The sequence below is a fragment of the Diabrotica undecimpunctata genome, chromosome 1 (assembly GCF_040954645.1).
Source record: "Diabrotica undecimpunctata isolate CICGRU chromosome 1, icDiaUnde3, whole genome shotgun sequence".
Lineage (NCBI taxonomy): Eukaryota > Metazoa > Arthropoda > Insecta > Coleoptera > Chrysomelidae > Diabrotica > Diabrotica undecimpunctata.
This window is the reverse complement of record NC_092803.1, coordinates 3,727,570-3,753,417: the sequence shown is the minus strand read 5'-3', so window position 1 is coordinate 3,753,417 and position 25,848 is coordinate 3,727,570. Positions and strand designations below refer to the sequence as shown.

The following is a 25,848-nucleotide window of genomic DNA, read 5'->3' as shown; positions in this document are numbered from 1 at the left end:
GTGTTATAAAGTGTTATGTGTATGTAAACAAAAGTGACCTCTTTTATCACACACTATATTAGAACTGACTGGCCTACATTAAAAAGGGTTTTAAAAAATTCACATTTTTTTTAATTTTTAAAAATTACAAAAGAGAAAAAGAGTTTTTAAAACCGTCTAAGGTATGTTAAATAGATGAATAAAAATATTAATATAAAACTTACAGCTACTTGTTACAAATCCAAATCAGATTCAGAAGATGAACTTTCAGAACCAAGATTTATAATAACTGGCTCGATCATTTTATCAGTAATATTGTCCAGCTTCCACATTTTTTCCTCTTCTTTAATAGTGTGATTTACTGCCTTTTCCCAGTTTTCAGGTTTTACATTATTTACGGCCTCCAAAAACAACTGTTTAACATCATGAATTTTAAAAGTGGTATTTTTTCTTGAAACTTCACTCTTTATCTGTGCCCATACCAGTTCAATCGGGTTTAATTCACAATGATATGGTGGGGATCTAAGTACTGTTATTCCACGATTTTTGGCAATTTCATCAATTTCGTATTTTTTAAATTTTTCTTTATGAAGGGCACACAACGAATAAAGTTCCTTTCTTATAGATCCGGGATGGTACGTAATATTTTTTGAACTCAGCCAATTCTGCAAGTCTTTTTTTAACCACTTGGTTGTGGGCAGTCCTTCTATAAGTCTGGAGTGATAACTTGCATTATCCATTACTATTACACAGTTCTTAGGAAGAAGATCTATCATTTGTTCGAACCATTCTTGAAAGACATCAGCGTTCATGTCTTCATGGTAGTCACCGGTACGAGTTGATTCAAAAGTTAATAAACCACCTTCAACAAAACCGTCTGAACTGCCAATGTGTACTATTATCAACCTGCGTCCCTTTCCTGATGGTGGGTTTAAACCAGTAGATAAGTTATTTACAAAAGCGTGCCTTTGACTTGTAACAGTTTCATCCTGCCAAAATTTATTTGGTGTATGACCCTCGTTGATCCATGTTTCATCAAGATAAAATATTTTTCTTTTTTGGTTTCTCATTTCCTTTATGGTTCTTAGAAAATGTCTTCTCCATATGACAATATCGCTTCTTTCTAATAAAATAGACTTTCTGGGATTCTTTTTCCAGCGGAAGCCTATTTCTTTTAAAAGTTTCCATAACGTACTTCGACTCATTTCTGGGTAATCCTTATCATCTCGAACTGAGACAAGAACTTTATCCAATGTTGGAAATTCTTGTCTAAAGAAGAATTCATGCACTTTCCGTCGAAGTCCTTCTTTAAAATGATATTCTATTTGAAATTTTGGTTTCCCTGGAGCATTACGTGGCATTTGAAAACTACCACATTTCTCTTCTTTAATAACTCTGTAAATCGTAGATTTCCCAACACCAAGTGTACTGCTAACTAACTCAACGGTCTCATCAACACTTTCACATAAACGTTTGTCTGTAAATGATTTAAAACAATTAAATATTAATGTTTTTTCATTAACTGTTAGAGGACCAATTTTTCGGCGTTTACACGGCACTTCCAAATTTTCCATAACACTAGTATACACAATAAACTGCACATTGCAACTGAAGTACCTACTTTTAGTGAACTGTTAAGAATTTTGAATACGCCACTTGGACCTTCCTATATACAAAATGGAAAAACCCACTATCACATTTTCTGTGGAATAAGTTTAGAAGGTAATTATCTAGTCCATTACTGTCGTAGATTCCTGGAATTAAAGAATTAAATGTTTGATTGTTGAAACCCTTACTTCGTGGAATGCACTCATTTCAGATAAAATAAAACGTTTTATTTTATCTAAAGAATTAAACTTTATTTTGCAAATAGGTAGGTACTTATTAAACTTTTATTGGTTATATATAACCAATAAAATAAACATCTTACATTTCTTGCAAATTCATTAGTACCTGTTAACCTCCATCACTCCGACACTGGCAACCTTATTAAGGGATTAGTAACCCTCACAACTATTGTATTCTATTCTGCTCCAACCTTTATACCTGGTGGTCATACTCAATTTAAAATTGTTTTCCTATATACTTCTGTAAACTTATTGACAAATATCTGTTTTTCATTGAGTCACCCGTATCAACAGTTTAGGGATTTGCATATATAATTTATTGTTTTATTACTCTCTCATACATAAAAATACACTATAACAACCATGGAAGATTTTAAAGCAACCAAAAATGTGGTATTTTAAACGAAACCACATCGAAACAAATTTAATATCCCATCACCTTCCTTCAATTGAAAATTAGTCCTATTCCACATGCCTTCATATACAGAAGGATCAATTGTTCTCTGAATCCCCTTTTTAATTAAGTCGTAGCTTAAACATTTATTTTTCTGTGGACAAACATTACGTACCCAGTTTTATTAAATATCAATCTTTGACAAACGCAGACCTGTGTTTTCTTAGTCAGAGAGATACGTAGAGAGAGTTTTCCGACCTCTTTGCTTTCCATTATTGATATAGCTGCGAGTCATCTGAATAATCGTAGCTGGTGAAAGATACGAGGTAGCGTTGACAGTTACTAAAAGATATATCACGAATAAAGTAAATTTAATTATCCACACTGTGTTCTTTGTGAATGTGAAACTGTAATAATATCTATGTTGTAAATTGACAAGAAGAGAGAATCATTCTCTCTCCTGTTGCCGACCATAATGTAGCTTCGCCTATTTTAAATAATTTTAAACTCTTTGTCCTTGTGTAGTGTAGTGTTATGTACAATTTTATGTTTATGACATTCTGTGATTGTTACATAGGCCAAAATTGACGAAATTCTCCTGAATATGCTCTAGGCAGGGAGCGAAAGTACTTGGGCAAAATTTAATTAATAAAATTGTGCTCGATATCTGCCTTTATTTTATCACAGTTTATTTTTATTTTGTTGTAATGTTAAAAGTGGCTTTTCCTTAGCCTAAAATAAAATGAAATTTATTAAAAACAATTCGTACCAATTTTTTCTACTATAAAAATTACTTTAGAAGTACCAAATCCTAATTTGTGGGCCTCTCGGTGACATTTTGATCTAGAAACGTGTCTTCCAATAACGTCTCTCCATAAAACACCTAACTCCATATAATTTGATTGTCGATTTTTCACTATAATGCGTCTTAATGTCGTCGATCTGCTTCGGTTATTTTACTTTTTCGTGCATTTCTAGGTTTTGTGACGACCGAACCTGTAGTTTTGTATCTTCTGATTATATTTCTTACAATATAGCATGACAATTGCAATATATTCATGATTTCCGAATTGGATTTTTCAGAAATAAAAAATTTAATAATGGTTAAACAAATTTTCTCATCGATAACTTTACCTAGACCCATTGTCCACAAACGGCAAAAAGCTTTTCAATACTACAAAATATATGACATTAACTGACAATAATATTATTGTTTTGATGTCATTTTTCCATAGCTACCTCTGGATGTAACGTAACTATGAAAAAATCAACGTATGTTGATATACATGAATGTCAGGGCACAGAATAATAAATAATCAGAATGCCCACTCTGCTTGAAAAAATAAGTACGCGCATCTCGTTCGCGCAGACGGAATCAGCCATGCTTTAGTCTGAACTAGTACTGTTCAGTGACATTTTATAGGGTGTGCATAGACAAATTACTACTACTACTACTACTACTTGTCGGTTTATAACGTTCTCTGCCATTTTCCGACTTCCAATCGCCTCTTAGACCGGTTGTTCCATCGATCTTCTTCTATGGCCCTCTCTCTCAGTTCTTTATTTATTCCTTCGCTCCAACTTTTTCTCGGTCTACCTCGTTTTCTCTTTCCTTCTGGTTGCCACTTTAGTATTTCTTTTGGCATTCGTTGTTCGTCCATTCTTTGTATGTGTCCGAACCAGATAAGTTGTTTTGTTATTAGGTCATCTGTAATTGTTCGTTTGATTCCCATTATTTCTCTAATGCGTTCGTTGGTAGTCCTTTCTCTTCTAGATCTTCCTGCGGCTCTTCTCCAAAAATCCATTTCCGTCGCTTTCAGCGTTGACAGTGTTCTTTCTTTCAGTGGCCATACCTCACAGCTGTATGAAGTGTTACTTTTTACTATAGTCTCATATATCCTCTTTTTATTTTATTTGCTGATGGATTGGTCCCATAAAATGATGTTTAACATTGTGATGGCTTTTCTCCCTGACGTATTTCTCTCTCTTATGGCTTTGTCTAATGTTCCATCTTGTGAAATAGTGATACCTAGGTATTTGTAGTCACAGCAGTGCTTTATCGTAGTGTTATCGTCTAATATGAGATCTTTTTGTTCTGCTCCAATGCACAGGTATTCGGTTTTCTTTTTATTTACTTCTAGACCCCATATATCATACTCTTCAATTAATTTTCGTGCCATATAGTTTAAATCGTCATAATCTTGAGCCATTATTACTTGATCGTCTGCAAAGTTAAGCGTATATACCATAGTATTGGTGAGCGGTATCCCCATTGTCCTGCATTTTTCTTTCCATCTTTTTAAAGCACTTTCGAGGTATATTTTAAATAAAGTGGGAGACAAGCAACATCCTTGCTTTAATCCTTTTGATGTTATAAATCCTGTTGTTATTTGTGTCCCTGCTTTTATCTTTGTTTTTGGTTGGTTGTATAGCACTTTGACGGCTTTTATTAATTCTATATTAATATTCGTGTTTTCCATTGATTGCCACAGCTTCTTCAGTGGAACGCTGTCGTAGGCTTTCCGTAGGTCGACGAACAACATATGAATCTCTTGATTCCTTGCCATCTTTTTTTTTATTATCTGGGTTAAAGAGAAAATGTGGTCAATAGTGGATCGACCCGTACGAAATCCTGCTTGTTCTTCTGCTTCATAATCTAAGTATTCTCTCTCGATTCGGTTCTTTAACACCTTTCCATATATTCGACTCATAGATCCGGTTACTATTGTGAAAATAGATTTGTCTATGCTTATTCGCATAGACAAATTAACCCGGTTTAATTTATTTACGGCAACTATAGACATAATATGCACTATTTTATTCGTACGTTTAGTTGAAGAATAGATTAAATTATTTCAAATCTACTCAATTATTAATCTCTAAAAATTTAAATTCCATTTCTCTCGTAGCTTGTCACAAATTTCTTAATTCGAGTCTATGTTTCCGTCTAAAACATGGCGTTCGCGTGCTGATAAACTTCAAAGGCGGCATCTGAGAGTGCATATTCTGATTGTTATTTATTCTGTGGCCAGGGTATAGTGAATTTTGTTTTATTGTTGAAAATTAATTAAAAACCATAAGGGTAATGTTTTTAATAAATATTAATAAAAATGCCATATCGATTAGTATGGGAACTTATAAAAATATGCAGAATATAATATGTTTATGGTAATCGCCTTAAAATGCAAATTCCATAAGTGAGCCAACTGACATGGGAAGGGGCACGTATATTTTATCAATTTTTAATGATTGGTCATGTATAAAATTATGGCTAAAAAGTAATTTCTGCTAAATCAAAATCCATATACTTCATCTAATTTACTTACCATTGCACGACATCCACGTCATAGCCCGTGAGGTCACATGATACCAACACTAAATATGTAGGCGGTAGGTGTGTTCTTTTTTAGAATTACTTTGCCAAGTACACTGGCATTACAGCCACTAGACATATTTTATTATATACGCGTGGAACTAATATTTAAAGATTTCTATTAAGGTTAATATTGTTCTGAAGCTATTTTCTTGTGGCATTTTAAATTAATTACTATTTAAATGGGAATAAGCCACAATTAAAGGTTAAAATACGTTTATTGACGTTTCAATTTCCACTTCGGAAATCGTTCTCAAAAAATTCTGTATTTTGAAAACGATTTGCGAAGTGGAAATTGAAAATAAACGTATTTTAACCCTTTATAGGGCAAAATTATTTTTTGGTAATATAAACAAATTCTTTGCAGATTATAGATAAGGAATGATCCGTTATTGAACTTTTATTCGTATTTTCATTTTATTTTCACTCCTTGTTGTTTTTTTTTAGGTGGTTGAAATTTCGACCACAGCCTGATTAGGTATGTTGACTTTGGTAAATGTAGTTGTGGTTCCATAATCGACCACAGAAAAAAACACATTAATTAAACATTTTTATTATGAAATAATGGAAAACATTGAATACATAATGCAACCTGGCAATCTGAGCATTTAATACTTGAACGTTTTGGCTTTGCTCTCGTTGAACAGAGTGCACAACGTCTTGATGTTCCTTTTTCTGGCATGTGATTGCCAACATCGCTTAGTCTCGCCGTGTTTTCAACGCTAACAGAATTAGTGGTTGCTCCCATTTTCTTCAGTTTATTTCTTCCTATTGTTACCTTAGGTCCTGGTCTCTTTTTGTTATAGAAATCACCTATGAGCTCGTTGGCCAATACACTTCTAAAATACAGGTGACTCATTGGTTCCGATTTAATGGACCTCATTTTCATTGTAGTCTTATAAGTTATATATGAATTTACCACTGCTGCATCAATCAAATAGTAAATAATCTTCATATACCATCTTCGGGATTTCCATGAAATTGGATAAGAAGCATGAAGTTGATCGAATAGATCGACTCCACCCATATAGCGATTGTAATCACTTATGGCTTTTGGACACTTAACACTTTCTTGTTCACCATTCGGTTTTCTTCGCAAAACTGAAGTAATCTCAAGTGGATTATGCATAGTACTGCCGACTAAAACGCATTTGCGCCCCCGATCTTTCCATTTAACAACAGACATATCATTGGACATGAAATAATCGTGTTCTCCCATTTTCATTGTTTTGTCCTTTCTCATTTGTGTTGGAAAGCCTTTACGATTTATTCTAAAAGTTCCACAGCAGAACAAATCATAGGTTAACATTTTCTTAAGAAGAGGAAAACTCGAGAAAAAATTATCGAAATAAATGCAGTAGTTTGCGCCGCTAAGAGACTCGGTAATGTCTAATACCGTTTTAGCGCCTAAACCATATTCAGCATGTTGTGATTGAGATTTGCCTTCATATATGCTAAATTTGTGCACGTATCCAGTTTCGGAGCATGCAACGACCCAAACTTTAAAGCCTCTTTTTATGGGCTTTTTCGGCATATATTTCTACTTGTATAAAAGTTCTCTTGAAAGCGTTGCTGCAGTTCTGTTATCAAAGGCCTTACTTTGAACAGTTTGTCAAAATTGGGGTTATTTTGATTTCTTTCCATGTTTTCGTTATTGTTTAGATGGAGAAAACGAAGAATTTTTAAGAATCGTTTTTGCGTAAAAAATTGCGAAACTCTTGGCACGTGCATGTTAATATCAGTTGACCAATAATGTCTCAAACTAGGTAGTTTATGAAACCCCATGATTATAAGAACCCCTAGAAATGCTTTTAGTTCTTCCTCAGTTAGGTCGAGATTATTATGATTTTGTTGTTAAGCATAGAGATTTGACTGTGTAATTATATTAGCTATAATATCTTTGCTCATGAACAAAGAAAACACGTCGAATGGTGGATTTATATTGACCGGTTTTGCTGGGCCAAATGGTCTGGTAAACGGCGCATTCGAATATTTTTGTGCATCTGAAGCGTTCTTTCTCCATTTATATGTATCATCGCACTTTACTGTGTTCTCTTGGTTCTCTTCTATTTCGTCTTCGCCTGAGGAAGTATCGACGTCATCAAAAATGCGATTTGTTCTTACCTGAGGGTGGAAAGCTATATCATCCATTGAGTCATATGAATCAACATCAAGAAATTCAACCTTGTCATCATTAGACAATGAAGTAATAGTCGCGTTGGATGCAACCGACGTTCGGTTGGAAATAGGAAGATTATCTTCTGCATCAGAATCACCCTCAAAATCTGAATTTATGGCTTGTTGATATGGAATACCATCTATGTAATCAAATAAATCATCCTGAGTCATATTTTGTAAATTTTCAAGTATATTGCGGTGTTCCATTTTACTGCAAAAGATACGTACATTGTTGTATACAAATACTTGAAAAATTTAATTACTTGATCTACCGCACAGCAATTTAATTCTTGGAAATATTATTCAAGTAAGTCAGATTTACGTAAAAAAAGAATATAATTGTATAGATTTAAAATAAACAAGAGTGAAAATATATTTCAATAGAACAATTGTAAAATCAGTATGTGCTACTTTGAGGTTATGTTTAGTAAATCAAGATATATCATCTTAGCGCCAATAAAATCTGAATAGATAATAAAAGACCCTAATACTGTGATGTGTTACCTTGAGTTTGATGTATAAATCTTTTGTAAATTATTTTTCTAACTTTTACAAACGGCAAAAACCTGTGATCACGTTCAACGGTAACTTACAGAGTATGATGGGTTGTGGTTGGCGAATCGACCACATTGCTGCCACGTTGCCGTAATTTGTTCTGTGGTGTTCATTTTGGGTACAATTCATTTACAAACACTGAATTTGCACTTCGGTAACTTTTCATGTCAATTACTAGCTCATAAGTATTAATAAGAGCAGTGGTCGAAATATCGACCACAGACCTATAAAGGGTTAACCTTTAATTGTGGCTTATTCCCATTTAAATAGTAATTAATATTAAGGTTAACTTAAAGAAATACACAATAATACGATTCATTTACTTTGTATAAATGCATTATAAATCGTTTTTATGCAGAACATTTGTTCGGAACACACTGTAGCTGTAATCGAACGAAGGTGATATTTTGTCATAAATTGGTAACACTTATTTGACAGTTGCAATGTTGACTAATAAGTAATGAAAAAAGTTTCTATTTATTTACATTAAATATTAACTTGTTTTGTTGCATAATCCACTTTTGCAATAATTGTGACCTATTTGATTTAAAATGGATTCAGGATTTTTTTATACTTTGGCAACTATGTCAACTTCGATCTCTGTCAATGATAATGATGTGCAACGGTATGTAAATTAGATGGACTGTATGTTGATTTTATATAAATTTACTCCTGTCAGGCAATGACCAGTCCTCGTTCTAATAATGGTAGTAATATGCCGCCTATCTATGTATGGGATTGTGTCAAACCATGGTTTATTAGGAAGAAATTTTTCTATGTTGTTATACCACTTACCTTTATATTGAAAAGAATTTAAACAATTATTTTGATGTATAGAACATATTTTATTTTTTAATAATGGCATGTTATCCAAGTTACTTAATCTAATTTTAGCAGGAATATTTAATTCAGCCCCAACGTTTGCCAGTTTGTCAGCTATTTCATTTCCCTCGATATCGTTATGTCCAGGAAACCAACATAATCTAATATCTTTCCTATATTTATTTAAATAGTATAGTTTCTTTTTAAGTTCCAAGACCCTGTAGTCCTTTGTTGCAGTTATTATATTGTTATTAATTTTGTCTATAGCGCTTTTTGAGTTCGTAAATATTATAGCTTTATCAAAATTTTTTTCCTCACAAATCACTAGGTCTTTTTGAATAGCTATTATTTCAGCTGTAAAGATATTAATAAGTGAAGAAATTTTTTCAGAAAAGAAATAATTAATACTAGGTATGTATATTCCTATGTCCGTTTTGGCTTTATTGAGGTTTTGATTTTTTTGTTTCTTTGAAACATCTGTAAATATTTGTATGTAATTATAGTAATACGAATTTACAAAATTATAATATTCCCAAAGGTTATGGGAACTATTTTTTTAATAATGTTTTTATGATTGGTACATTATAAGTGTAGATATTGTATTCGTTTGTTGAATATATTTGGTTATATTGTATTGATAGTGAAACCTTTTTGACTGCTGTTAAAGCGTCAATCAAATATGTTGGATTTTTTTCCTTCCAATATCCTTGTTGATAACTACGATATTTTTTTAAGTCTAGATACATATTTAATAATGAAAGATTTGCAGTTCTGCTAAGTTTTGCTATGTAGCTATTTCGTGGCAATCCATTTAAATCTATGGTGTAGATCGATAGTGGCACTTTCTGCTAGAATGACATTAGTGGGAGTAGATTTCATCATCCCATGTCTTGTTCTCAAAGCTTGGAATTGTATTCTGTTTAATTTCATAAAATTTTGTTGAGAGAAGTAATTAATTATAGTGGCACCATAATCTAATTGTGCTTGTATCAAGCCATTATATATTAATTTTAGTGTTCTTGAGTCTGATTCCCACCATAGTCTACAATGCCCTTTTGGGCTTTATTAATCATGTTATCTATTTGGTCTGACCAATATAGATTGTGCTTAAATATTATACCAGATATAGATGGAGTTTCATTAATTTGAACTATATTATTTAGTTGAGACAATCTACCATTTTGATTTATTAATTGCGATTTATGTAGAGTTTTATCACATGAAATATTTCTTTTCTTTGTAGATTTAACTGCAGAAACGTAACTCCTTTTAGAATTTATGCACTGGCTTGCAGTAGTTCTTCTTTGATTAATATTAATACTGTTGTTTTCTGTGTTATGTTTTGGTTGAATGCTTGGTAAGTTAGCCGGATGATTGACTATCTTCTTTTCTATAGTTTTTACTTAAGTAATTTTTTGGTGCTAGTTGTACCGCTTCATGAAATGATGTGTTTTCGTATGCCATTAACTTTTTAATTTCAGTTTGTCTGGTATATTCAGGACACTTTTTATTAACGAGCTATGTTAAGGACTCTTACAATATATGCACATCGTTAGGCATTTTGCCTCTAGATGTGACTCTAATTCACCCTCTTCCACCTGCTGTCCATAATTATGACATTTTGATTTAGTTCTGCAAAGAGTCCTGGTATGACCATATATCAAACATTTATAACATTGTATGACTCTCGATACATATGGAATAATGTTGAATTTAAGATAACTAATTTTTATCTCGCTTGGTAATATCTTACAATCAAAAGTGTGTGCCTGTAGGAGCATATTCAACCGAGTTATCATCTTTAATAATTTTTCTGTTTAATCTTTTGATGTCTATAAAATCGAAGAGCGAGATTAATGATTTTTTGATTTGATCTTGGGTTAGTGACGGGTTACCATCTTTGATGATGCCCTTACATGTTATCTGATTATATGAAATATATATGTTATATTTATCTTTAAGATTAACAGAGTTTTTAATAAAATTGTTAGCCGCTTCGTTATTTGTGAAATAAACACCAATTTTATTTATACCTTTGACTTTAACCTCCAAGATATCCTTTAAATTTAAATTGAAGAGGTCATTTGCTATTTGAAAGTAATTATATTTGCCTATTTTGGATTTTTTCTCGATTCCTTCTACTACAACTAAGTATGGCCCTACAGCATTATTCTTGTATCTGTTGTAGCTTTGATTAAATTTCTTTTTTCTCATTATCAGACTTATCATTTATTATCGCATTATTTCCATTATTCGAAATATCCATATTATCGTTTTCATTATTATTATTGATCGCTTGGAGATTGTGTGGTTTTTTCTTGCCGCCATGCGGTGGCATATCAGGAGTTGATCAAAATTTTAGTAATATAAAAAAATATGTAATGGAAAAGACTAACCAATAGATTAATTATCTCTATCTCTCAAGACTCTTGTCTGAAATGTCATTAACCCAGCCAATAAAAATCGTAGTATATTACGTTGTATATCAGAACTGTTGTTTCTACGCTGTAATTGTGAATTAATTTATTTTTAGTTTACTCTCGTAAGTGTAAAGACAACCAATATTTAAATTTACCGCTAGAAAGATTATCGATTATTACGAACACGATTGGTCATGTACGAAATTAAGGTTAGATGCTTCAGTCAGTTCTGTTAAATCACAATCCATATTTAGTTGGCCCAATACTGCACTGAATTCGTCAAAATTCTTTCGAGGTTTCCGATACTTTGGCGAATAATTTTAAAATATTTTTTTTAATTCCTTTATAAAAGGTATATTAATAAAAAAAACCCTATCGGGCTAGATCAAAGAATGTTTTCGGAATAATGATTCCATCGTCAGTGCTATCTGGAAGCCACTAAATATATGAGTAAAAACTCTTTAACTGTAGTTTGATTAACTTTAAATAACATCTTTGATGTTTAAAAACTATGATGTTTAAATTATAAAAGGAATTGATCACATGGCAACTTAAGACTCCACTGAAGTTGCTAGTCCTTAGACGAAGTGTCTGTGAGGACTTGTGAATAGCAACAAGATGTTGATAGCTCTTTATTACTAGATGATTCGTAATAAAAATTTTATTATTAAAAACATATTTTTAAAGTGTATAAAATATTATTGATAAAAATATATTTATTGTCGTAGATAATTGTCGTCTACTGAAAGAACTAAGATGACTGTGGTGAACGATTGGATGGCGGGGACGAAATTCGGGGGGTGGGTGCAAAGATGCCGGGAGTCGCGCCGCCTCGTATTGGTCATTGTCGCCATCGCACTCCTCTTGGACAACATGCTGCTCACCACCGTCGGTAAGTGCAACAATTTTCTTTTATGTCAGATTGAAAGTAATACAAATATTTGATGACTTTATTAAAAATCAATTGATTATAGATACTTTTTTGTTTGTAAGTGAAGAAAGTTACTGTGGAACAGAAGAAATTGTATTTTATTTGAAATTTTGTAAAGGTACCGTTGAGATAGTAATTGTAATGGTTACTTTTACTGATAACTTGAGATACTTGTTGGAGAAGTGCTTAGTTCAATTCAGAAATTTGATGTCCTTTTCACAGTCCATCACTTGGAACGGTTTCGGTTTCGTTTTGCTGTTGCGGAGTGATAGATAGAAATGTCCTCTGATAGGAAAAATTACTTTCACAAACTCAAACTGCCCTTCTGTCTAAACTAGATAATGAAGAAACTGAATATATGAATATATATATATATATATATATATATATATATATATATATATATATATATATATATTATATATATATATATATATATATATATATATATATATATATATATATATATATACATAAGGTTAGTGAACTCCTTAGTGGAGCATAGAGCTTTAGTGAAAACGCGCCGTTCTATTTTGCGCTAAGGTCTTCACCTCATTCCAAGACTTTCCTTGACCTTTTATCTCGTCCACGGTCAGGTGTAGTAGATCTTCGTTTCTGATGATGTTAGGCCAGAAAATACGAACAAAAGGAACCTAAAAATTGTGTAATTTTCATTTTGCCCTTCACAAGAGTCGCAAAATATTATTAAATTTTAAACTGAGATGACATTACGTTATACACAAAGTGATGAATCATCGAACACACATCGTCAGCCCCCTTTTTTGCTACCGATTCGTCATAAATACAGAAAACAGTGGTAGAATCGGCTAATACATGTACATTAAAGCTTGTAAAATTAAGTTGTAAAAGTAAGTCGTTTATAGTAGACATCTTTTGAGGTCACATTAGGGGTTGGTAAATTGTTTTGGAAGTCTATGATTATAGCTTCGGTATCGATTGCTTTTGACGACAATTTCCGATATTTTCTTTTCACAGAATAACATTTTTCACTTCTCGCAAGATGAAGTTGTCTCTCGTTGTTTTTTTTTTGTAATTTCTCCAACATTTGGGTTTAATATTCATCATCATTCATCTAATAGCTGCGAAATGGCAGATATTTCCCCTTTTATAGTGTCACAGTAGCTACAGGTGTCTTTCCTTGGAAAACCGAATGTAATAATAAAATTTTTTCAAAAATTTTGCGAAACTTGTCATTACGATAATTTACTCTTGGGATTGCTTTCTAAGTACATAGTATGTAACTTATTTATGGTGAGTTCTTCAGGAAGATAAGTTTCCTTACTTTTTTCCGGGGTAATGCGATTTTATTCTTTTTAAGGAACCAATAAATTCTGTCACTTTGACGAGAGTATCTTCAGACATTTTGTGGGGTCTATTTCCGTGTTTTTCTCTAGCGTCTAATGGTACAGTGCCAGTTGAGGCCAGTGATTCTCAAATTTTTTGCACTCGGAAAGCAGAAATTCCATAAATGAACAAGAATGATATATACTTGCACATCACAAAAGTCTCCATCAGGGCCACTCTTAACACGATAGGAATACGAAGCAAGTTTAGATGTCCCTGTAGACACTCAAATTCCTCGACAAATATTAGGGAGAAAGGTTATCAGACCATATAAATATCGATTCTGATCATCGTAGTTAGCAAGTTCATTGAATTGAGTCATTGACGTTCCCAAAACAACGAAAACGGTGGCAATTGCAATCTGACCCTACCTCATAAGTAGTGGATCTCAGAAGTTTCACAACGTCACGAACATGGCCTGTTTTTCTTCTGTTTTTTAGCAGCAGTTCATGCATCTACATTACTACAATCGCTATTACTACTTTCTATTTTAATTAGAATGTACTCACCACTTTACTTTATTGTTCAAACACAATCAACTGGCAAACTAGAACACACCAACGAAGTCACTAAACTAAGAAAGAGAATCACAGAAATGCTTCACCCGACCTGACCTGTTGAGACAGAGAGAAGCGCCTTCGGACCCTGACGGTTATTCTCTTGCAGGGAGTACGACTCCCTACGAGGTCTACGACTCCCTGCGATATCCCAACTAGTGATGAGGAAAAACTAATCGTAAAATAGATGTTGTTTTTGGCTGTCGCGGGTTTTCCCGTGACACGCAATCAGCTTATTAACACTGTAACAGTGCTCCTTAAAAATCTAAAGTTAGCCAAATTTTCTAACTGGAAATGTATGTATGTATCGTAAAATCCGACAGCTAGCCGTTCCTTTGTTACCTTTGTTACAGAGGAAAGGATAAGAAATTGGTTCAAGAAAGTATTTCATTATTTTAGTCAACGTGACAGCCTTTTTATGGCTCCATATTACAAACAAGTTTTAGTTAAAAGAGGTTTTGTTTTCTTATACAAGGCTACCAAAACATTTAGTTCCAACTATGCCAATAGATTGGGGTATCGGATACAATGAACGTGGATGGATGTCGCAAACTATTTTAATAAATGGTTGAACGAAAAAAATGTTAAGCGACCTGTCGTGTTATTTCTGGATGATCATGTTAGCCAATATACCTAGCATTGGGCGAATTTTGTCGTGAAAATTTAATTATTTTGGTAGCACTGGTTCCAAATTCCATACATTCATGCAGCCGCTTGATGTTGCTATATTGCGATCTGCCAAAGCTACATGGCGCAAAATAGTTCATGATTTCTGAACCTATTTTGAAAATTAATCTCCCATAAATTCTGTTGAATTCTATTTTGTCACTTCTTCAAAATTTCCAACATCATTTAAAAATGCATTTTGCAAGTACCAGAGAAAAATAGAAGCTGAAAAAATGAAAAGTGTGCAAGGAAAAAACAAAAGCTTGAAGAAAATGAAAAAAAAGCCTAACATCACGCAGAAAAATGCAGAATCTGGCAAGAGAACAGAAAAAATTAAAATTTCCAATAGCTATGAAATTAACCCTAAACATTGAGAATAAATAAAAATAAAGAGGAGAGACAGATGGAGCAAATAAAAAACAAAATTAAATTATAAACAAAAATGTTGGTTCTGGGAGAAAGGCAGGTAAAAGAACTCTATGGATTTAAAGGTGGGCAACTACGAACTAGGTGATTACGTCATTGTAGTTTACGAGGAGAAACATTGTCCAGGAGTGGTAGAAGAAATAACAAGATAAATTTAAAATCCAAGCTATGAAAAAAATAGGATATCGTTAGAGATGGCCAGAGATAGATTATATTATTTGGTATGATCCAGAGGAAGTTGTTTGTTTAATTGCAGCATTGCCTCAGTGCAATAATAAAAGGAATCTTTTTTCTGTATCTGAGATAAATAATTTGTAGGTCTTTTACAGTTCTTTGCTCTTATGCAATAAATAAAAAAAGACTGTTGCTAAGTAACTTATGAAAGTATTATTTGTTGTGTTTTTCTTATGTTCAAAATGTATTAGATATGTACATCGTTTTATTTAATTTAGTTTTTCTTTGCCTCTTTTATACAAAATAATTCTTTTGATATATACACCCGAAAACACGTTCAGCCCCGGGTGGTATCAATATGATGCCTCACTAAATAGTACTCTTGGGACAGTGAGGCATCACTCTAATGCCACACTACAGTTTTGTATTCGGGACACCGTGGCATCAACTGTGCCCCCACAGCTATATAAATTACATTGTAAGTTGGACAGGGTGGTCCAAGGAGCAAAATAATATTTCCTGATCGGATGTGAGACGGATTTTACGAAAGATATGGAAATTATAAAACTTTATGAAAAAAAAATAAAAGATTTTATTTAGAATGTGCAAAAATAATTATAATAATATAACACCTTATTATTTTAAAACAGCATTATGTAATTGATGGATTCGACCGTTACTTGATGGAAATTCATTTTATGTAACAATAAAACACTGAAAACTCTGTTTTCAAAACTTCCACAAAATTTATTTTAAATTCTTATCACTACAGCTGTTTCGGCTAATTGCCTTTCTCAAGTGATCTGTTTTTGGCATGGGTTTACACTTTATAGTCTCTAATGAAATAGTTTGAGGAGGGGAGAACTGTTTGTCTCAAGCTGGTCATTCAGAATTATATCTGTTATTTTTTAATTTGTAGATTTCCATAGATTCTCACAAAGATAGCTTAAGGCCTTTATTTTGAATGTGTAGAATTTTAAATTCGTCATTAAAAGAATGACTATGATCTAGAAGGTGAAGTGCGTAGGTGAAGAGAAAGGCAATCAGCCGAAACAGCTGTAGTGATAAGAATTTAAAATAAATTTTGTGGAAGTTTTGAAAACAGAGTTTTCAGTGTTTTATTGTTACAGCATTATGTGTTGAGAAAAAACAAGAAATACAATAATGTTTTTTGCATTGGTTGCACAAAAATTTAGAAAGAGAACACTTGTTTTGAGCTTCCTTCCGCCCCAATTCATTCTTGATTCTGACGTAGCAAACCACACATCTGTTTTTTCTTCCTTCTAAAAGCTCATGACTGACATCGGTGTTATCGTTGATATTAGTTTCAATAGTGGATATTTCACCCAGTAGATCTATAGCGACTTCTGTTTTGAACTCTTTAGTTTGTGTAACCTGTGTCCATTAAAACTCGGTTAACCGAAATAATTGGGGGGGAGGCCGTTTCGGATAACAAGAATTTCGGTTAAAAATAACATTGTTTTTTATAATATTCTTGATCAAAGTATTGGTATTAAAAAATACTATGAGTTGATTTCGTAATGTTTTCTAATAAGTAAATCCAAAATAAAGTAATAAAATTAAGTAAAATGAACAAGTTTAACATGCTTTTTTAAAGAAATCTGCTATTTTTTTGCGTTTTCGTTTGACAACAATGTTTCTCTCTCCCTCCATCGTTAATTTGCAGAACGTCATGAGTTTGCCTCATTCGATTGTTCGACGAAACGTAAAGCAATCTGAAAAGGACAAAACTTTATGTAATGACAACAAAAATTAAGAATCTAGTCGTGTCCCTAACTAATTAGGCCTACTGTATAAAATTCTTTCCTCTAAAGCATTGAAAATCTCGTCGACGGTCTTGTGCTGACTGTTGCCTCTTGGGTCGTCATCTTCGTCATCTGATATGCTCAGGTTGTATTGATAAAGAACCATATCAATGATGTCCTGGTCGATGAAGTCACATTCTGAGTCATCAGCTGCTAACCAGTCACGTATCTCTTCTTAGTTAATTTCGTCATGTCCCGGCAAATTTTTAATGAAAGGTTTAATTTCTTCTGTCGTTTTCTTACCATTTTCTTCTTCGGGATCGTCAATCAAAATCTTATCAAAAAGTTTGTTCCAGCATTTTTCCAAAGTTGAAGATTTGATCTTGGCCCACGACTCAGCTCATAAATAAAAATGTTTTATTGTTAAAGATTTGAGAATTTCGGGAACACTTTTGGATTAATTCGTCTCCTGTAATAACAGATGTCTTAAGAATGCTTCTCTATAATGTCTCTTGAATGTCTCTATGACTCCCTGGTCTAACGGCTGGATTAAGCTTGTGATATTCGGTGGCAAAAATCTGACAATTGTCACCATTTTGTAGATTTTGAGGGTGAGGGCGCATTGTCAACAAGCAACAATGCTTTGATGAGAAGGTTTTTTGATTTTAAAAAGGATTTTACACTTAAGACGAATTCATTTTCAGACCATTCTAAAAATAAAGTGGTCGACATCCATGAACTTTTTTGGCTTCTATACCTTAAAATGCCTTTTCGGAAATATCTTTTAGAGCTCTTGGTCTTTGTGATTTCCCAACACACATAGACATCAATTGGTGAGTGAAATTAACGGAATTGTTTACGTTTTGCGACAAACATTTACTTTTTATTGACGAAATTATTGAAACTGTCAGCCGTTTCGGTTAAACGATGTTTCGGTTAAAAAGGTTTCGGTTAAGGGAGGTTTTACTGTATATACAATATGAGCATTCACCAAGGCACTACCAAACAATAATTCTGTGGCTAATTTCCTGTACCATTTATTCAGCAATGTAAATACGCTTTTTTCTGATCTGAGAGATCAATAAAGGATTTTGAATCATTGTAATCAACAATCATTTTGGGGTTTTCTATTTCTTTGCCATTGTAGGGCAATTTTTTCATTTTTTTTAGGTTTTTCTTGACAACCTCGGGACAATTCATTTTTCTGTTTGACCGAACAGTGCCTACAAGGTGAGTTGTACGGCTGAGCAGTGTATGAGCAAGGGTGACGATAATATAATAATTATCTGTGAAGAGAGTATGACCACTATCTAACAACCCTTCCATAAGTAATAGAACAACAGATAAAGAGGCATTTTGACCACCCTGACTATCTTTTCCACAGTAAATTTTGAGGTCATAAGTGTAGTCGTTTTCTAAGCAAAGCTTCAATAATTTGATACCAAATTTGTGTTTTTTATTTTTGATCTTCTTCTTCATGTGCCTTGTCCGTTCCGAACGTTGGCAATCAACATGGCTATTCTGACTTTGTTTACGGCAGATCTGAATAGTTCAGCAGATGATAATCCGAACCATTGCCGCAAGTTTTGGAGCCACGAGTGTCTTCTCCTCCCTGGACCCCTTCTGCTGTCTATTTTCCCTTGAACGATCAGTTGTAGTACTCTATATTTATTATGTCTCATAGTATTCCCAAGTATTCCAACTTTTTTTTTTTATACTTATTCCTACCTCTCTCTCTCTTTACCTATCCGGCGTAGTACCTCTTCGTTGGTCACGTGCTCAGTCCAGGATATACGTAATATACGTCGGTAAGCCCACATTTCGAAGGCCTCTACTTTTTTCATTAATGTTGCGGTCATTGTCCACGCCTCCATTCCATATAACAAAACCGGGAATACATAACATTTCAGAAGTCGAATTTTGAGAGGTAGGGTGAGGCTTTTAGAGGTGAAAATTTGCTTCATGCTAGTGAACGATGCTCTTGCCTTTTCTACTCTTATACGTATTTCCTTCGCTTGATCCCAATTTGGGTTAACTGTTGTTCCCAAGTAGATGTACGAATCCACGTGTTCAATTCTTTCATTGTCTAATATCAGTTGCTGTGGTGGTTGTTGGGTTTTGCTTACTAACATCCATTTGGTTTTTGTGATATTTAGTCTGAGTCCGTATTGTGCACTTGTTTTGTGTATCTTACTCATTAGGCAACTTAGTTCCTCCATGCTACTTGCTAGAATCACAGTGTCATCAGCATACCTTATGTTATTAATTATTTCTCCATTTATCTTTATGCCTTCTGTGCTTTCCTTCAGCGCTGTCTTAAATATTTCTTCTGAATATATATTAAAGACAATACGAGACAAGATACAGCCCTGTCGTACCCCTTTCTTGATCTCAATTTTATTGGTCAATGTAGATCCTACTTTCACTTTAGCTGTTTGGCCCCAATAGAGACTTGCTATTGTTCGAATGTCTCTGTAGTCGACTCCGATCTTATGGAGAACTTCAATTATCTTTTCGTGTTTTACGTTATCGAATGCTTTTGCGTAGTCTATAAAGCATATGTACACGTCTTTGTTCATATTTCTGCAGCGCTGGATGAGTACCTGTAGACTAAAAAGTGCTTCTCTTGTCCCAAGAGAATTCCGAAACCCAAACTGCGAATCTCCAATGTTATCCTCGCATTTTTTGCTTATTCTGTTGTAAATAACCTTGGTGTATGCCTTCGAAATGTGGTTAATTAGACTTATCATCCGATGTTGATCACAAGACTTTGCTTTATTATTGATATATTGCTTGAATTTCAAGCGACCACGATATGGTACCATCGTCTCATCAATACAGACATTTTTTTGTTGAGTAACAATTTGCTGAAATCTAGAAATAAGTTTTTGAACCAACGGATATATTTTGTGAAGCCAATCAAAATCCGGTGTGTTTGGTTGTGGCGCTGTTTCATTATTGTTGAAGTGAATATTTGAAAGTAATTGCTCAAAACGATTTCTAGACATTTTTTGTCTTATATTGGTAACAAATAAGTAATTTCTGCTCCAATAGTCGCGTAATCGTGGTGCTTTTAGCAATCCCATCCATATAGTTACCCCAAAGAATATTTCCATTTCCTTTCTTGTAGTTGGTATCCAATGTTTACATTTAGATTTGGCTACAGATCGGCCATTTATCTGTTGATTTTCGTATAAATTCGTTTGATCAACTATATAATCGATCAAGTCATCAGTCACAAATAGTTTGTAAAAGAAATAAGGAGTTTCTGTAAAATTGTTGTAATAACCCAGTCTTATTCCAGCATTCTGAATAGTCTGCGGAAAATTTTTCAACTTGGAAGTGTCAACTTTGCTCCATAATAAATCTGAACTCTCTCCTTCATCTTCTTCTGCGACAGCAGCAAATGCAGAAATTACAGTTTCTATTGTCTGTTGTATCAGGTCATCCTAAACAGAAATTAGGTATGACTTTCCACATAAAAGTTTAGGAAAACTTACCTCATTTTCAACTGCCCGTAACGCTATTTTTGGTATACCGCTAGGTCCTGGCACTGCAAGATTGCGTTCGTCCGGTACTACACTGATGCCATGTAATTTTCTCAGTTTCCTAGGAATTTTTTCGGAAGAATCCGAGGTTTATGTGTCACTGGGTATATAATCATCTGATGATCCAGAATTTCCATAAGTCTCATCCACTCCTACGTCTTTATCTGACATAAGCTCTTCGTATAAACTTACAACAAGGTTTTTCTGTTCTTTATCGTAGGAATCCATCGAAAAAATTCGTGTAATCTAATATTTAATAGTACACTCATACAATAACCATACGCAAAGAGTACCGAACAAATAATGACTCAGAATATAACGTCAAATACTTCCGTCACTTCATACAAGAATAAACAAGTTTGAGACATCACGTAAATGCCACACTGTCCAGACAAACCAATTTATAGTTCTCGGACAGCGAGGCATCAATGTGATGCCTGAAAAATGTTGTGCAATAACTCGATTGTCAAATATTTTTTTTTACAATGAATCAGAAATGCAGAAACGCATCCACGACTCGAGTCTTATTTACAAAAAATAAAATGCTGACCACTGGACAAGAAAAAAAAAATTATAACACCGGGGCTGAACGTTTTAAATCACCATTAGGTCGGAATTAAAACACATTTGTCATTTTTTATTAATTATTTTGATAAAGAAAACATCAAGCTATCAAAAATTCTTTAAATCTATTCTCTCTATTATTTCGTTTCCTTAACATTTACGTCTAAAGTCAAATATTCCTTAACTTTGCAATTATTAGATCTGTTTACCTTATATGAAAGTTTTCTTACCTAATATTATATTTAACCCAATATAAAGGACGTCTTTAAACGTAAAATCTATTTCTGTACTCAAATTCAGGTCGATTCCAGTTGGCTCCGCCACAAATATCTTATAACCACTTCCAAGTCAAAGAGCAGATTCGACAATCCAAGAAGTACGTACTACAAGACTATCTGAATCAATTAAACCTTCAAAAGTGATCCATCAAAATCAGAATCTGATAACTAGAACAGTTGTACATTGTCGTCTGTCGTCATTCTACCAGAAGAATAAAGGCAGGAGCAGTCGAAATGGCCTTGTTAGATTTGAATAAGCCAACTGAAGTATACAGGAAGAGATAAGAAACTTAACGTTATTGTAGAAATGACTAATTATCTTTCCTTAATGATAATGACCACGGACGAGAGACAATTGAATGGCACTGTCTTCGAGTAACAATCGATTTCTAATTGGGCGTATCGTTCTTGGAGAATAACAAGCTTAAACAGTTACTTGCTTTTCAGAAGACGGATAAATACCCGTCTTCTTGGTTAGTTGGGCCTGGAACTTGTCGAGTGGCTTTCTAACGAAGCGGAAATATTGTTATACAGGGCATAAAATATATTTTCTCATCTGTTTTTTGCAATTTACAGTTCTGTTAATATTACGAGAATTTTTACATCAGTAATTAAAATAATAGGAGAGTGGTAAACACCAAATAAATATATTATTTATTTATTAGCAATAGTACAGTGTACATATAAATACTAGACAATAAATCACATTTCAGTAATAAAATAGTAGTAAAAATTAACAATAATTTAGTTTCTTTGACACCTCCTTAACACTAAATCCTACTGCTAACCGTTTTGACACACAATGATATCTAGGATATTGTGAGTGTGTCATTTCCCATATCATTTACAATTAACTAATGAGGTTTTTATCAATCATTTAACAAAAAATAATAAAAACAATATAAATTAAACATACAATTTTTCTAATAAAATTAAACTAAAAGTAATTTTTTGTTTTAAATAATTCTCTATTTTATGTTGTCTCTAATCCATTTAAAGATTTCTTTTTTTACTTTATGGTAAAGTTTTGCCCTAATATTCTGTGGTAACTTATTAAATAATTTTGGTCCTACAGTATATATATGGTTCTGACATAGTGTATGTTTAGGACTGCTCACTTTTACGTTATTAAGGGTTACATTTCTTGTATTTATACCGTGTTCTATGTTTACTTTATAATATGTATTTTTTAACATAAATCTAATTACACACTTATTATACAGTTGATCAATATTTAATATTTCACTTTCTCTATATAATAAGTTAGTTGCATATCTTCTATTTTTGAACAGCATAATTTTTATGACCCATTTTTGTGCTATTCTGAGTTTTGAAAGAATTGTTGTACCCGCATTTCCCCAAACTACTATGCCATAACCAATTACCGATTCTATAAACGCATAATATACCTGCTTAAGTACTTTAAAATTTAGTATGTTTCTTAGTTCGTAGAATTTAAAAATAAGCTTTCTAACTTTATTAGTTACATAATTTATATGTTCTTTCCATTGAAAAGTTTCAACAATGTATATTCCCAAGTACTTTAAAAATGGTGTCCTTTCAACTACTTTATTACAACTATCGTTATTATCTAATTTACAGCCCACTTTATGTAATTTAATGTTTTGAAAATCTGGCAATGAACGAGTAGACATCGAGAAAGTGATAATCTTAGTTTTCTCAACATTTAGTGAGAGTAAGCTATCTTCTAACCACCCATTAATTTTTTGAAAAGCCAATTCAGCATTTCTTTTTACCGCGTCCCAATCATCTCCACTAATTACAGCCACAGAATCATCTGCATAACAAAAGATGTCATCTTTATCTAGCAATGACATAATTTCATTTATATATACATTGAATAACAGAGCTGACAACACAGTACCCTGTGGCACCCCTACCTCTAGTTCCAGTTTTTCACTTTCTGTCTCTGATATTTTTACACTTTGTTTCCTGCCTGTTAAATAAGATTTTACTAAATTATTAGGAATACCTCTTATGCCTATCATATCTAAACGCTTTAAAAGAATTGGGCGTGCTACAGTGTCAAATGCTTTGCGAAGATCCATGAATATACCTATTACTTTCTTACCTTCATTAAGTTTTTTTTGTATTTTTTCTGTAACTTTACAAAGTGCATTTTCGGTGCTACAGCCTTCCCTGAACGCAAACTAATTTGAGTGTAGAATTTTATTTTTTTCTAGATATTTTAGTAGTTTTGTTTTAAAGCATTTTCAATTATTTTACTTACAGTACTAGTTAACGCAATCGGTCTATAGTTGTTTGTAGACTTTCTGTCACCTTGCTTATATAATGGCAGTACTATTGTCGTTTTTAAAATTTCTGGGAAGACTCCAGTACCAAATACTATATGTAATATGCTGAAGTGGCTTTATTAACTTTTCTTTATATTTTTTCAATAGTCATAATAAAAGACAGTATATAATACAGGGTGACTGTAAAAGTAATCACTACTAATCTTACTAAAGATATATATATATATACAGAGTGGACCAAAAGTGTGGTAACGCCTAATTATTTCTTTAAATGAATATTCCGAATTTTACAAAACTGCAATGTTGCCAGATTTACCATTTTTCTGATATACTTAGTCCCTCTGGTTTTTTAAATACAACATCCTCACTTTAATACAAATTCAACCACATGTACCACTCGGTATTTTATCTTGTCACGGTCTTAAATAAATAAAACTTCTCAGTGCCAAATAGTTTTGAAGTAATTTAGTAAATATAAAATGCTCTGATTTTAACATTAATTCATAAAAATAACAATAGCTTGAAGTTTATTAAACAATAACAATTAAAATTCACTAAAATTACATAAATCGTCAATATCACAAAATAAAACATCATAAAATATACAATCCATTGCAAAATTTAACTAAATTGTAAATTGCATAATAAAACCTTACGAGCTAGTTTACGAATAAGTTTAAGCTGTTGCATGTGATACCCAAATATTTATAAAAAATACTTTAGTTGCTTGTATCTAAACGTATTGTAATTTCTTAGTTTTTCGTTAAGACACTCTTCCACTGAATAATATAGTCTTTCAGATAGATAGGCTTTTGTCAATTTACGGCACTTAAGGAAAGAAGTTGTAGATTTAAGTTGTAAACGGAGATAGTTTTATAATTTGGTTGCCGAATATAAAATAGATTTCTTTACTAATTCAGTGGAAGGGATCGGTAAATACACATTAAAGATTGAATTTCTGGTGGAGTAGTCATCATTAGGTCTTGCTGGAAAAATATGTAGGTCTTTACGAATTAAGCAAACACTTTCTAGAATATATAAAGAGGGAAGAGTTAAAATTTTAATGATGAGGGGCTACGGCGTTAGAAAAAGATCTTTAATGAAGTAGTCAACTTGTTTAACGATACTTTCCCAAACCATTCTGCTAATAACTCAAAATGAATCTTTATTAGGTGTGATTTTTTCTTATTATTATCATTAAGTAATAACCAAATAAATAATTTCATTAAATTTCATGTCAAATCGCCATCTGAATCGGTAACTTAAAAATCTCTATTTTCCATCTCTATTATACAGTTTTTATTATTATACCCTAACCTACTCAACGTTTTTTACCACAAAACGACTACATTGACTCCATATTTTCGTGTGTGTCACAGGTGATCGAACAAATACGAAATATCTGTTCAGAAAGAGCTCGTACATCCAGAGTGGTTGAGTATAAATAGCAATACGTGTTTAGATTTCCAGGTCGAACGTGGAAATATCTGTTGGTGACGTGTCGAAAGAGGAGCAGAGGGCCGCACTGATGTGTGAAGTGCTGAGATTTTAATTCTGATGATGGTTTATGCGTTATCAAAGCCGGCCAGAATCAATCCAATTAAACGATATTTTCACACAGAATGTGTTTTCTAAGAAAACTCCTTCACGCGATGAGTTAAGAAGTTTTTTTACTGTTAAAGGGAATTGGGTCATTACAGTTCCGTCCTGGGCTAAATAAAAAGAACAG

General features: G+C 32.9%; 1 protein-coding gene across 1 annotated transcript in view; it reads left to right on the top strand.

Moving 5' to 3' along the window:
* Vmat (Vesicular monoamine transporter) overlaps positions 1–25,848 on the top strand; it is a 230,889-nt gene that overhangs the window by 103,599 nt on the left and 101,442 nt on the right. Inside the window, exon 2 of the mRNA XM_072536073.1 lies at positions 12,297–12,460. Within this exon, the coding sequence (XP_072392174.1) occupies positions 12,325–12,460 (136 nt within the window). The 5' untranslated portion in view covers positions 12,297–12,324. The remainder of the gene's footprint in view (positions 1–12,296; positions 12,461–25,848) is intronic.